We start from the raw sequence: 16,473 nt of genomic DNA on the forward strand, positions 1-16,473 counted from the left end.
GTTCCATTTGTCTCGATTTCTGGAATTTAAGAAAGTTGGGAATCTTAATTTCTGAAGGAAAAAAAAATGATACGAACCATGTAGATGATCCTACTAGAAAAATAAAAGAATTCAAGAATTTTTTAGGTATAAAATTTAAAAACTTGAGAAAATTTAATTTTTATAATTAAACCCAAAATGTGTTGATTTTGATATATTCATAGATATTACAATCCCCTTTTTCTATTGTCCTATTATTGAATCCATTTAGGACAAATCGAAATAGTCGATCCTCAAAGATTTATCCATCATCTCGATTTGGGTTAGATTTCTTGAACACGGGAAAAATTCTTAGAGTTAATTATTAGCATTCATAAATAATTAAATAATCAAGAATAAGAAACGACATATATGGTGGTTATTCTCAAGGCATGTGTAACAAACACTATGTACATTGTTGTTTTCATAATAAATTGATACGAGCCGGTTTTGGATATAAGTAAATTAAAGACATAATTTTATTTAGTCACAACTGCAAGTGTTCGTCAAAGGGCGGAAATATATATATACACCAAAATGGGAATGGTATGCGACGTGTGGTTTTTTGATTGAACAATTAACCAACCATGGGTCAGGGATCAAATTAAGTGGGTGGCGCCGACCGCCGTGTTGATTGGGGGCGAATGATTGGCCCTACGACTAGTAATTATTTGGCCATTTTTAAAAATATACAACACTGATTCGTCAAAGCATCCTTCTTCGATTCTATAGATTTTTTCTGGGTACGTGGTATTATATATTTTGGGTTCCATTGTTACTGATTTGTCAAAGAATCGATGACTTTATTGCTTGGTGCAGTTAAGACAGAGTGTTTGTCATCTCACCAAATTTAGAATAGGTGGTAAGAATCTTTAGATCATAAAACATCTTAAGTGCTATATTTCAATTATTTTCCTAGCATAAACAATTATTGTACGGAACATTTTATCTCTCGATAATTACACTCATTGCTGTCAATAAAAAATGTACTCGTGACGTTTTCCACTTTACCAAATGTTATAACGAGTGAAATTGTGCTAGCTAGTGAAATTTTTTAAATCATCTAACAGCTCAGGAATCACACATTTTGATTTGTCTTCGAACAAGAGTAATTATTACACTCCAAACACGCAGAAAAGATACGTAGATATTTATAATTTACACATTATAAATTGTATAAAAGAAAATTCTTGAAGGTATTTTCAAAATAATTCGTAGATATGTATGTTCTATTTATATGATTTTAACATTAATTCCATAAACAAATTAAACATAAGAAAAATAAAAAAAAATTCGTGATTCGTGCTTTGAATCATAGAGTTTTACATTTTTAAAAAGAACTATTAATTATCATATCAAATACTAAAATATAATATTAATATCCCCATGATTTTTAATTATTATATATTGTTATTGTTTTTACAAAGGAGGTTATTTGGAATTCACGCGAGAGTAAAAATGTGTAATTATCATCGAATTAATGATAAATCTACCCTATGAATGTACAACACTATAAGAAGATTAAAATATAATATTTTGTCTTCAAAGTTTGGACATATTTTCTTCGGTCACTTCTAGAATTGAAATTCAATTTTCATTAATGTAATTTATTTATTTTCTTCCCCTATACGATGAGGGGCAGGCAAAATTAGGTTTGCAATATGAAAAATATAGTAAAAGTATTATTAACATATTTTTAGCCCAAAGAGTTTTAGTTTTGTTTAATCCAATTCTGATTTTTTTCTCATGCACGTAGTTGTACAATTTTTACGTTTGACTCGATCCTTTATCAGCATGAAAGAAAATATATTGAAATAATTAATTAAATTACAATGGATGTGCAAATTTGAATATATATCTCCGTGATTAAACTTAAGAAAATTTTCGTGTAAATTTCAGGAGAAGCATGCAGAAAGCGACGTTTTTTTTATTAAAAAATAGAAGATATTTTAATATATAGTTTTAATTTATTATTTTTGAATAATTTCCGATACATGCAATCGAGAGTCAAAACGTTCAACATTGCAATACATTTCGTCAAGATATGATATAAAACAAATAAAAATAAAAATATATTTACTATAGAAGATGCTTGTAGCACGAAACGGGACAAATATTTTTATAAATTAAATTCATTAAGAATTTAAAAATATTAAAACAGACCACTCCACGTTGCAAAATATATGTGCTGACTTTTTAAAAAAAATAATTGAAATGGTAACGTGTACTATTTGTTCACCATTTGTTCCCAAATTTCATTTCTAGTCGTATAAGATAAAATGTTTTTTTCCCTCGATGGTACACAATAAAAATAGAAGTTTTTTGAAATTCAGTTCAAAATTTAAATTCCAACAGATTGAATATTATTTGTCCAAAAACCAAAGTTGAATATTAAAAAATCATATAAATGGTGAACGACTAGTCTTTCGATTTTGATAGATATGTACTTCATTGAAAAATCAATTGTCGTGAAATTGATTAACCAAGATGCAGATTGAGCAGGGTATCTAAGTAGTATAGTCTCAATCATTTCTTTTTTTTAAAAAAAAAATTATAAACTTGCTTAGATTTTATGTTTTTGTAATTTGACTCGTATATTTACGTGAACACAATGAGGTAATACTCATACATTACATGTGTAATTTTTGTATGTTTCATAACATAAAGTAGTTGGGTGTTATCTCATTGGTGCTCAAATAAGCATGCAACATATCAAAATTGTATGTGCGTGTCACTCAACTATCATGTGTATAATTTTGATATGATTTATCACATCCAATATGCGAATGTCATATCAACGATGAGCATGATTGATGAGCATCGTATAAAAAATATGTATATATATGTATGTATACGTGTGTGATTCGACTTTAATTGTTGTCGATATTTTTTGAAAATGTCCGAGTAGATTTAAATTTACAACCGACATTTAACGAGGCTCGAATCATTTAATATTTTTAAATTTATATTATTGTTTATATTTGTAAATTTCCGAGTAGATTTAATTTTATAACCGACCATTTAACTTTAATATTTGTGAAAAAATAATGTATTTTAACCATAAGCCAGAGATATAATAAGATTTTTGGAATAAAATTCTTCCTTATTGAAAAAGAATTTGAAGAATCTTTTTAATTATCCATTTCCTTGCAAACTCCAAAAATAGAACATGAACACGTCACATTCCAGGGGATTATTTCTCGTGTCGTTTTAGTTACAGCTCATCCAATAGTCGAGGCCAGACCTATTTAGTTGGAATGGGATAAATGTAATTTCCTTTCTTGTAAATAATATGATACTCGTAATGAAGCGGATAACAGCTAGATTTCTTCGCAAACAGAAGTGGAAGATTAAAAACTGTTATCCGAAATCATGTAAAGTTCACCAACAACGGATATCCATCAAATGTGAGAAATTCAGTGGTCAAGCCCGTGAAAAAATCAGTTGATGCTCACGTTTGAAGAAGCTGATCGTAGAAGATGACCAGAACTGTTCAGAGGAGTTGAACAAAAATCAACAACAAAGATCAGAAGGTCTCTGGACAAAATTCATCAAAAAACTATAGCAAAATTTCTGCAAATTTTCTCAATAATTTATTAGTTTATTTTCAATTTTCTGCATTCTAGTTTATTTAATGTTTTACATATTTTTTCAACTTTTTTGTAAAAATGTTGCTCAAGTTCATAATATTATAAATAAATTCGATGTTGTTCATGGATTTTTTTGTAATTTTCATCATATTTCTCAACCAAATTTTTAGTTTAAGTTATACCGAAGGAATTATAACAAGTGATCGAATCAAGACACACAACATTTGATGATAGAAATAAGATCATTTCACAGTTGGCATAATCACATGTCTGACATGCCCGTAAGTTTTCGTGATAGACAAAAACATTTTCGTTGATCTTTATATCGTTCTGAAAAAGTACAAAAACAGCAAGTCGAGGCAATGATGTTCTTTTCTCTCCAAGACAAAATTGCTCGTATAAAGTGCTATACGTTCCATGCAATCATCTTTAAGATATAACGACTTTAATTCGAGAGATTGCAACACTACAAACTCTCGAAAATAACAAACAAAATTACGCAGAAACTTTCAAAGAACGAAGTGAAGTTTTATGCAGCAAGATGACAAGAAGAAGTGCAGCGACAATGGACAAGAAGATTTCGAAAATATGAAGAGAGAGATTATTTATAGATGATCACTAGATGCGTAGAAAAGACACAACTTTTCGGACCAGATGCGTAGAAGAGTCACAACTCTCTGCGAGTAGTGAAGGGGCACATTGTTTTGTTCAAACATTAGGCTGGAGTAGACACAACTTGAGAAAGGACGCATACACACTGTTTGGTGTGTTAAAACAATGAGAGGCACGCTGGGGCGGCATACTTTGTGCGCACCAGCGTGCCTGGTTCTATCATCAGCTCCAAAGTAGCAGGATGCGTGCTGGGGCGGCATACTTTACGCGCACCTGGTGTGTTTTTTCGCTCCAAACCAGCGCACTGGGGCGACATACTTTGCGCGCCAGCGCACGTGGTTCTGTGCAGGCACTCACATAATGTTGCACACCAGCGCGAGAGCTTATGTCCGGATTTAACAAAATTTATAAAATAAATTCGATCTAAAAAGATTAATATTATTAAAAGACCGCGCCGCGCTGATCGGCGGCGCGCGCTTGTTACACCGAGATACAGCCTATGTGCGTCTTCCCCTTTCTAAATATTTCGGATACCTCTTGGAGCCCAAACCCTTAGCTCAGCTTAAAAGAGAGACAAAGTTTATCTAATATTTCAAGGTAAGACAACTCTCACTCCCTTTTATTTATCCAACAAACATAATCATGAGTGTTAATGTCTTGATCATCCAATTAGTTTCCTAGATTGTGAATGGCCTAGGTGTAGCCTCTCGCTTGTGTTGCTTTACCATTCTTGGTACTCTCCTCTTATGCGGTCATTATACACCGTGGAACCAGCCCTTTTTTTTTGACCTTTTACAGCCCAATTAATATATATATATATATACACACACATAACAGATTTAAAATTCGAAATTACCTTCATTTGAGGAAATGATTGACCGTTAAAAGTAGAAATCAGCGTTCCATGTTTTATCTTTTATAATATATATGGACATGGCCAAGTCTCGAGCTTACGCTAAAACAATCGCAAAGTGTAAAATAAACACCTATATCAACTACTTTGTAACCTTTGACTCAAATTGTTATAAAAAAAATTAGTATAAATCATTTTGAATTTATTTTCTAAACCACGTGAGACAAGATACAACATATAAACTAATCCATCTCATTTTTAAAATAAGAGAAAGAGTAAACATACGGATTCTTAAATGGATAAAAGGCTGTCTGTAATGTTCATGCCACGGCGATTAATCAGTGCAAGGAAAACATCGACTATATCTTGGTAAAATGGGCCCTTCCAATCCAATTTTGTAAATATTTATTGAATTCGATTGACATAGAAGACTTAGAATTATTCAATACGCACTAATTAATTTCTGTCAATTTCAAGATCATACTCAACATACCACAAGAAAGGGCAACGATGGAGGTTGATTATTATAGTTATCCTATATATATATATATGTTCGAATAAAATACTTGTAAACATTTTATATGTGATAGTTAATAAAACACTTAAATAAAAGATCTGTCTCACAAAATATGGTCCGTCAGACCGTCTCACACAAATTTTTACTTTTATACGTGAGTATTTGGTGTTTTATCAGTCAAAGTTGATAAAATTTAATTTTTCGTCTAAATGTTTTTTAATTGTTTGATTTTGACTGATAAAATTTAATTTTCGTCTAAAAGTTTTCTAATTGTTTGATTAAACCTTATTATGTCGACGACACAATAAAAGCAAATTAGGCCACGTATAAATTATTTATGGTATTTGATTGTTTGTATATGTATATAAATATAAACAATAATATAAATTTTAAATTTGGCAACGTTTTCCCTTCCCTTCCTCCCTTCTACCTCGCACACTGCAATCCTTATCTCTCACACATTGTTAACGCTTTGAATTCATACTTTTCACGTTCTCTTTCTCTCTTCTATTCTCCTCTATCCTTCATCGTTTGCTGGTCTCAGTGGTGTGTTGTTCTTATTCATTCAATTAATCTGTCGTTGGATTCCCTCCTTCCCATCTACTATCACCGTAGAAGGGTTCTCACTGTTTATCTTTTTATTTTTTCAAGATGATTTATTGCGGCCCTTAAAGGATATATGACTAACAAACGAAGAAACTGCCTGCCCGGAGAGACGCTAAAGGAGCTGTCTTGTGCTATCTCCTGGCTATAGTCCAGCGAATTATTCTTTACCCAAGTAAAGATTATCTTTTTTTTCCTAAGAAAATGCTCGAGCCAGTGTTGTTTGTAAAGTCAGTTGCATCACTTGAAGATAACGAGAAGAAGAAAACATTTCAAGATGGCGGTGAAGAAAAAGTTATTGATACTACCACGACTACTACCCCAAGATCGGTTGTTCTCATCCCGAGGAGCAAATCACAGGCCGGCTGCCGTAGGGTGACGCCTACTTCATCCTCACCAGCAGCTGACACACTCGAAAAGCTTCTTCCCAACGGGGATCTGTATATAGGAACGTTTTCTAACAGCATTCCTCATGGATCGGGTAAATATCTGTGGAAAGACGGGTGCATGTACGAGGGGGAGTGGAGAAAAGGGAAAGCCAGTGGTAAGGGGAAGTTTTCTTGGCCGTCAGGCGCAACGTTTGAAGGCGGATTCAAGTCGGGTCGAATGGAGGGTGTGGGCACCTTTATCGGTGCGGATGGCGACATGTACAAGGGTTCCTGGTCCTCGGATCGAAAACACGGGTACGGAGTGAAGCACTATATTAATGGGGACCATTACGAGGGGCAGTGGAGAAGGAATTTGCAGGACGGGCAAGGGAGGTATATTTGGAGAAATGGGAACGAGTATAATGGGGAGTGGAAGAGTGGGATGATCCATGGAAGGGGTGTTTTGATTTGGAACATTGGGAATAGATATGAAGGGAATTGGGAAAATGGGGTTCCTAAGGGACATGGGGTTTTCACTTGGCCGGATGGGATTTGCTACATTGGTTGTTGGTGTAAGGATTCTTGCAAAAAAGAGAGTAACAATCAAATCTTAAACGGCACTTTTTACCCTTCTCAACGTCGGAATACGGTGTATGAAGAAGGTTTGAAGGGATTTTTTAGTTATAAGTTACCGGCTCCGTTGATGGTGGTTGGGGAGGAGAGCTTGAATGTGGTGCCTGGAGGAGGTACAGGGAAGAAAAGGTCATCTTCCGTTGATGGTGGTGTGATGGAGAGGGCCTTTCCAAGAATTTGCATTTGGGAATCTGAAGGGGAGGGCGGAGATATAACTTGTGATATCATTGATACTTTGCGGCCTTCGTGCTCTGATGGCTTTTTGATGGAGCAGCAAAAGCAGTTTAGGAAGAATCCTAGTGTTATTAGTGGGGAAGTGAAGAAGCCGGGACAGATGATTGGGAAAGGTCATAAGAATTATGATCTGATGCTTAATCTTCAACTGGGCATTCGGTAAGAATGGATCAAATGATGATGGATATAAACTGGTGTTTTGAAATTTGTGTGTGGAAATTTCATGAGCTGTTTGTTTTCAATATGATGTTTGCTGATTTGGTTTGGCTATTGTTTGTTAGGCATTCGGTGGGAAAGGATGCCTCAAGATTGCCCGATCTCAAGCTCAGTGATTTTGATCCTAAGGAGAAGTTTTGGACTAGGTTTCCTGCAGAAGGATCAAAAACTACACCACCCCATCAATCACCAGAGTTCCGGTGGAAGGATTACTGTCCTGTGGTGTTTAGGTAACTCTTTATCTTCTTTTTTTCTCGGTCTGCTAGAAATGTGTAAACATAATACTTATTTGCTGTATCTGTTGAATTTTGTTTCTGGTCTTCTGCGTATGTAAATTTATGATTTATATTAGCTTTTGGATGACTCGATTATGGTTTTGTTCTAGTTTTGCATTCTAATACGATGATCATCACTTAATGGTTTCTCAGACATCTAAGGGAGCTATTCCAAGTTGATCCTGCAGATTATATGTTAGCTGTTTGCGGTACCAATGCCTTGAGAGAGCTTTCATCTCCTGGGAAAAGTGGGAGTTTCTTTTATTTAACACAGGATGACCGGTTTGTGATAAAGACAGTCAAGAAATCAGAAGCCAAGGTTAGTTGGCTATCTACGCGACTACCTATTTGTTAATCTCGAATGATGCTATCTTGTGTAAGCTCGATAGCATAAGCTGAAGCTCTGAATTTTCTTCATGATGTTTGTCTTGCACCGCTGAAATTTCTCAGTACTATTTCAATTTGATAAGGCTATCTACTGAGTACTCATATTTCTGAAATACAAAGTTTGGCTATTCGTTTCATTAGGTTCTCATCAAGATGCTTCCAAATTATTATCGACATGTTTGTCGCTATGAAAGTTCTCTGGTGACCAAATTTTTTGGTGTCCATTGCGTAAAACCAGTGGGTGGCATCAAGGTATTTGGTCCTTGTTAAAAATGCACTCGTCCTGTTTGTGTTGAGTTGCTTCCTTGTCACAAACTAATTCATATTTTGTCATTTTATATTAGACAAGGTTCATTGTGATGGGAAATTTATTCTACTCCATGTATCGAATTCATAAAAGATTTGATTTGAAAGGATCATCCCATGGCCGCAGTACCCAGAAGCCTGAGGGAGAGATTGATGAAACCACAACCCTTAAAGATCTTGATCTCAACTTTGTGTTTAGGCTTCAAACCAGTTGGTACCAAGAACTAATGAAGTGAGTTTTGGCGCATCTCCTGATAGCCTTATGTTTTTCTATTTTATTATGTGATATTTTCCTAATTTACTTATTCATGTCGACAGACAAATAGATCGTGATTGTGAATTCTTGGAAGCCGAGAGGATCATGGATTACAGTCTTTTAGTCGGTCTTCATTTTCGCGATGATAGTACTCGAGACAAGATTGGTCTGTCGCCTTTTTTGTTGCGTACAGGTTATCTTTCACCATAATAAGTAATACATTAAATCAGTATTGCTAAAAGGCATGGCGAGTTCTTATAAAATATCTTATTTTTTTGCAGAAAATAATGATTCGTATCAGAATGAAAAATTCTTGCGAGGCTTTCGTTTCCTAGAAGCTGAACTACAGGACATGGATCGGATTTTAGCTGGCAGGTATGGTCCTTGCCATGTTATAATCTGTCTGTTTGGGCTTATTTTTTTGTGGATCCGGTTTTCGATAGAAGTTCTTCAGTTGCGTGGATTTAGTTGAAGCAACTTTCTTTTGTTTTCTTAGTTATAATCGAATCTGCTTTAGGCTTATTGATTATTCTGCTCATTGCCGTTGAAAGAACTGAGGAGCCGTTTGAGAGCCTGGCTATGTTCTTTGAAATTGTTGTTGATTATTGCCTTTATTTGAATGAGATGATTCCAAGGATATATACCCTGTCCAAGTGAGATAAATGTCAATAGACAAATATTTGTGATATTCATGTTCTTTATTACGTTCTGAGTTAGGATTTGCATTTGCGCTTGATCAGGAAACCATTGATCAGACTCGGTGCCAACATGCCTGCACGAGCAGAGCGAGTGGCTCGAAGGAGTGATTTTGATCAGTACATGCCAGGTGGATCTGGCAATTTGAAACCTCGTTGCAGCGGTGAAACCTGTGAAGTAATCCTATACTTTGGTATAATCGACATTCTACAAGACTACGACATCAGCAAGAAACTCGAGCATGCCTACAAATCCTTACAGGTTGATCCTATCTCAATCTCTGCTGTTGGTCCAAAACTTTATTCCAAAAGATTTAGAGATTTTGTTCAAAGAACATTCATCGAGGATAGATAACAACACCAAGAAGATACTTCAAAACGAGTCCAAGAAGATTTTGATAGAATCTCATGTGGGAATGTTACAAGCATAAAATTCGAGTTCTTGGAGATGGTTCTGCTTGTTTTGCCTGTAGCAGTGCCATTCATATGTCACACGCACCCTTGGAGCCAAGGGCATCATGGGTTTTCGGGGATGAATTATGTACATAGACAGGGAGGGTGGTGTATATTTTTTAGTGATTTTTGGTGAAGATTTTAAATTATTAAAAATAGCCAGTGTTTCCCCAATAAAGAAATTCGAATTACAGGAGATTAGGGGATTTGAATAATGATTGTATAGCAGCTATAGGAGAAAAAGTTATCATATGCTTACAAAAGTCTCATTTTTTGGGGAACCATATTCTTATTTTTTTTTTTTATAGTATTTAAGTATAACTTTGGTATATTTGATGACACGTATTTATATGTAGATTTTGTGTTCTTAAACAAATAATGTTCCTATTTTCAATTCGTTGACGCTAATCATATTGTCTTATGTTGCATAAAATTTAAAAAAAATCAGCAGAAATATATATATATTTTTGGGTTTTTTTTGAGAAAATCTAAATCATAAAAAGGGAAAGATTGGGAGAGAGGAAGTGGGGGAGATGGTTACGCACATGAAAAGAAGAGAAAGCAATGTGAAAGATGCGCCATTGTTCTTTTCTACTTGGAAATTTAAAATAATTGTTTCCTTCTTTTTGAAAAAAAATTGATGAGTCAAGGAGGTAAACATAAAATTTGTATCACCAAGACGAAGGAGGAGATGTCACATACCTTTTAAACAATATTATATTTTGTTCGAACAAATCTTATTTCACGAGTTATTAAAAATTAAATATACTAAACATTAGATATAAACAAAATGCAATAAATCACACACAAAACATTCGATTCATATATATTTTAATAAAATAATAAATAATAAATTGCTTCAATCTTTTATGATGTTTGATTTTTTTTAAAAAAAAAATATATGAAAAGAATGTTTTGTGTATGATTTATTGTATTTTGTTTATAAATAATGTTTGATGCGTTTAATTTTTAATAATTCGTACAAACGGAGTTTGTTCGAGCTAGTAGAGCAGAGGATTTCATGAAAAAAAAAATGTAGATAGCACTAATTAATTAATTTTTTATTATTAATTATATCAATTTGGTGATTTGCATCTGCCATCATTAAATTTAATACATACTTAATCTAAAATTTACTAAATTATTCATCCGAAACTATTTTTTAAAACACTATTGGTAAACTAATTTTTCTCGAGGAATTAAGTTCTCATTTATTCTGATTATTAATGTAGCAATGTTTTGTTGTCCGACTAGTTAACCATTTTACTCCCTATAAATTTTTATTAACATACCATCTTGAGGGAATGTTAAAATTTTTGTAATGTGATGAAAAATAAAAGAATGCGTTTGTTTTTTTTTTTTAAAAAAATAACTAGAAAAGAATGCTTTTTTATATAAAACCATATTAATATATGAAATTCTATCATAAAAATGAGAATACCTTAAATTATTTTCTTTATTTAATATATGAAGTTTGATCATAAATACGAAAATGTCGAATCAACTCCCACTTTTAAATCATATTAATTAAATATGATTTCTATTCTAAATTAAATTATATATGTGTGTGTGTGTGTTTTTTTTTTTTTTAAAAAATAGGATTTAATTAAAAAATCATAGATTTCTAACATATTATTTATTCGATCATTTATCAAATTTTGAGTACATTGGCACATTTCACTTGTGAAATAAATCATGCAATTTAATATTTGCTTATGTACCTTATAATTGTAGTTAAACAAATAAAGGATAACGATTGACATAACTTTGACATACGTGTGCTTATTACGGAAACGATGTATCTCATTATATTTACATATGTACATTTAAAAATAATAGTAGTTAATTTTATACGATATCATGTTTTGATCTTAGCTTAAAAAAGGCGTCAAAATATTATTATTAGCTCCTACATCTTATTATTTTCTCTTCCGCAACATCATCGAATCAAAATATAATTAATCAGTTAGATTTTGATGGAGAGAGAAAAAAAAGTCGTAGCTCGCTTCGGTTAGAGATGACAATAGATCGGATTTTAGTATAATTTTATATCATCCATCTCCGTCATCATCCATATACTCATCGTGTATTTAATTTCATCATCCTTGTAGGACGATTGAATATTCATACAATATCCAAATATCATGTTATCATATATAATTGAATTTTTTTAAATTTGAATTATTTCAAGTAAGCTACGTATATATTCACTAATGTTTGAGAGAAATAAGAAAAAAACAAAATATAAAATTAGCAAACTGAACATTATAGAATAAATAACAAAATATTACAACACAATTTATCATAAAATCATTATCCTACAAAAAATAACATCAACTCAATATTAATAATTTTCTCCATTCAATCTAATTAATATCATTCATCAAAACACATTATAATTAACATCACGCCCAAAAAATCATACATATATATATATATATATATATATATATATTAATTTAATCAGATAATCAGGTCGGGTATAGTAGGATTCTTCAAGACCTGCCTAAATCTCCATACCCGAAATTTTTCATATTCGATTCAATTACTCATTTATTTAATCGGATAAAAAAATTTCCTCCATATTTTTTTCTTCCTCCTTCGTTCCAATCGGGTATCGAATTCTCCACCGAGTTCACATAATTTTTTTATCCTTAGCTTGGATGGTATAATAAGACATTTCTTAGGACATATTAATGCAATAGAAATATCTATATTATATATAAAAATTTGGCCATTGAAAAAGTGTTGTCATATATAGAAATCGAACATGAATTAACAAGTGTAACGCATTGTTTGGAATTTATCTTAGTGGAAGCTTAGTCATTTTCTATTTAAATTTGATTATAAGAAAATCAAATATTTAATATTAATGTAGGTCTTTCTCCCAAAAAAAGAAAAGAAAAGAAAAGAAAGTTGAAGGGTATTTATTCTCAAAACAAGGAAGCCCTTCCAATTTCTTGACACGAACACTTCCATATATGAAAGCAAAAATAAAAAAAGAAGAAGAATATTTTCTCATTTCGTTTTTTAAATTAATTTGCAGATTTGAAATAAATAAAGTGCCACATTATAAGAAGTGCGCTTGTTCAGCTTTTCATTATCACATATAATTTACTATAATTTAATTATTAATATTATTTTAAAAAAACTATATAAAATGGACGATACAATATTATTCTTTCGAAGAATAATATATTATTTATTTTTTTAAAAAAAAAATCCAGTTGAGAGTCGTGTATTTACAAATCTCCCTCTTATCCTTATAAATTATTTATTTTCTTATAACCTAAAATTCTCATAGATTATTGCTTCTTTTTTTGGACAACATGCATGCACTCACTCACAGAGTTTAGGTCAACAATATTTTATACTTTGCCCCCTAAAAAATAAGTTATTTAAATATTTGGGACACACGTCAACTACAAATTTTGCAGACAACTCCCACCCCGATCAATTTTATTTGGTCGGTTAAAAAAAATTAAATTTGTTTATTTAAAATTATAATCAGTTTTTAAAAGCCACCATATATAAAATATCTTCCTTTTTTTAATACGTGGAGTTAAAACGAACGTCATCGGTGAGATGTAATTTAGGCTTTCATTAGTTTACATTTATCTTAAGAAAATAAATTTATAATTTGTTACATATTTCAAATCAATTATTTAAGCAAAAATTACGTACTATTTTTTTTTTTAAAAAAAGTAATGACGAATATTTAAAAATTAACGTGGTCAAATTAATCGAATTAAACAAATGAAAAATCTCAACTACTCCACGAAGACTAACTTGGGTTATTTTTCTTATCAAATAATTGTCAATATTGTATTTATGCTCAATTAAATATTTGTATAAAAAAATTTAAATATTATTATCGATAATAACAAATCATGACAAAGACATTTGGAAAGTAATAAAATTTCGACAGATGAACAGAAAAATTCTATATTTAATATAGATGGATGTATGCCAAAAAGCATACAAAATACTTAAATAAAAGAAATATTGGATTTTATATTAAATATTTATTACAGCTTCTCCTTTTGCACTGTTCGACTTACGCCAAGTGGTTAAGTTTCGTATCATTGATAATTAAATATTTAGGTTTTTACTTAGACACGACGGACATAAGTATTGAATTGAATCATATTGCCACCAAATTCCAATGTTATTTTAGTTGCATAAATTTTATATATTACTCAATTTATTCAGCGATTCCTGCATCCAAGGGCAGATCCTCTAATTTTTAAAAACATGCATTTGAATCATAATGTGTATTCATATTTTTTTTAGTTTCATAGCAATTTTTCAAATTAAATCAATACGTCAAAGACAATATAAAAAACTAAATGAATAAAAATATCAAACATGTTCAAAATGATAACTAAAAAACAGCCCGCCTAACAAATTTAAAGTTAAAAATACTAATCAAGTTTGTATAATCAAGTTGTTCAGTAATTTCTTTCTCAATCGATAACATAGTCAATCCATTCAATCTTTTTTGTGACATGGTTGATCGGATAAAAGTTTTGATGAGCTTTAACTTTGAGAAACTTCGCTCTGCACTTAATTCAATGAACAATTTAATAAATAAATGACAAAGAATTCAAATACAATCCACTTATTTTTTTATGGGAGCAATTCATTTACACCATCCCAATCTATCTATTTATTTACGTACTTATTGTCATATTACTGTTATTGCTACATAGAGATTCGAGAAAAAATATCATACAAATACATTATTAATCCTAAATTGTAATCGCGTGATATGCTTGTAAATTTTTTGGTGCCACGCATACTAGATATCAAGTATTATTTACGGACACACACAAGTTTGCTACAGTTGTACTGTGCTGCAATAACAGGAATAGAATACGTTCCACAAAAATCCAATAATCAGGGATCCTTTGTTAGAAGGTAAATATGAAGCAGTTTAACCTTTTTCATATACATATGGAAACTACCAGGAAAGTAAATACAGAGGCAGACAAATAGCTCGTACGAAGAAAGAGAACTTGTCATACGTGGGGCGAAACATAAAACATAAGCAAACAGAGACAACAGAGTCTGAGAAAGACTCGTGACCAAAATTTCGAGAAAAAATACTTTGAATTAAAACAGAAAATACATTACACATCGAAAGCCGGATAAGCATTACATCCACCAAAATTTCAGTCAAAAGCGTAGATTATAGATACCACATAAAGCCCCGAAGAAAGTAAAAAACTACAATAAAAAATTAGAAGCCCGAACAAAGCAAATGCGAGAAAATAGACTTACAGCTCCTCACGAGTCTTTCAATCAAACCTAGAGACGACGCAACGACTGGAGTCGATTAGGGCTTGTCTGCAGATGAATATTGGGGAAGATTGAGGAATAAATCGATAACAGGCTAAGCAAGTTCCATTTAATATATACTTGGTTTTGGGCTATCTAGTAACTAGTATTATATATAATAATTTTTTTTAAATTTTTGGGCCCCAAAAAAGAGATGAGCCTTAGTCATTGGACTCATTTGCCTCTTAATAAGCACGGCCCTGCCTGCATCGAGTCCTGTGCTGTTTGGCCAATATTGTTTTAATCTCAAATTTATGAAACAAATTTTTTTGTGAAACGATTTTGTGAGTCAATTTTGTGAGACAGATCTCTTATTTGAATCATCCATATGAATATGATTGACTATTATCACAGATAAAGAGCCGTTAGATCGTCTCACAAGAGGCTTACTAAATTTATTATTGCACATTTCGCAATTATTTAAGTTCTTTTTATTTTTCGTTTGTTTCAAATCTATAGTCTTATTTTTAAATTTAGTGATATATATTTTTTGGTTTTTTTAACAATATATCCTTGTTAACTAGTTTTAAAAAATGTGCTACCATTTTTTGAATAAAAATGAATTAAATAAGAACAACATATGAAGTGTGTTTGTAAACATTATTTTTCCAATAATTTTTTTAATCTATCTGAACAAACTAACAAGTCCATAAATTCGAGACAGATATTATGAAATTAAGACCTGTGTGGTTCTGACAAATTGAAGAAAAAAAATTAAGACATAAATAAATTACACATCATGTTATCTAAAAAAACAAAAGGTATTCATTCAAAGTTCTCTCTTTTAAAATCAGTCACTCAGAATATAACACTCACCTTGTGCAAAAGCTGTAATCTGATGCAATTGGCCTTTATTTTCTGGGACCAATTTACATGTTCCAAAGCCTATAAATGGACAGGGACAAGACATACATAAATCAGGTCTTGCTTAATTGTTGCAGTCCTATCGTTATATTTATTTTGGCTCACATATTTCATCACATTCGAAAAAAGGAAAAAAGAATTTAAGCCTAAGTTTTTAGCTTTTGAATCTTTTCGCTTTCATTGAATAAATAACATCAAAAATTTCAAATTGGTGTCCACAGCACATGCCTGTAATATCAATAACCAAATATGG

The 16,473-nt window shown here is 31.7% G+C and overlaps 1 protein-coding gene across 1 annotated transcript; it reads left to right on the plus strand.

The window, feature by feature from the left end:
* Nucleotides 1-5,986: 5,986 nt before the first annotated feature.
* Nucleotides 5,987-10,300, plus strand: LOC142552946 (phosphatidylinositol 4-phosphate 5-kinase 1-like). Its single transcript, XM_075662880.1, has 8 exons — nt 5,987-7,587; nt 7,710-7,874; nt 8,073-8,238; nt 8,448-8,558; nt 8,651-8,844; nt 8,931-9,061; nt 9,150-9,243; nt 9,609-10,300. Exons 1-8 carry the CDS (start codon nt 6,398-6,400, stop codon nt 9,916-9,918), a joined length of 2,361 nt encoding a protein of 786 aa, XP_075518995.1. The 5' UTR covers nt 5,987-6,397; the 3' UTR covers nt 9,919-10,300.
* Nucleotides 10,301-16,473: the final 6,173 nt, after the last annotated feature.

This window comes from Primulina tabacum, chromosome 8, assembly GCF_025594145.1.
Source record: "Primulina tabacum isolate GXHZ01 chromosome 8, ASM2559414v2, whole genome shotgun sequence".
In the NCBI taxonomy this organism is placed as follows: Eukaryota; Viridiplantae; Streptophyta; class Magnoliopsida; order Lamiales; family Gesneriaceae; genus Primulina; species Primulina tabacum.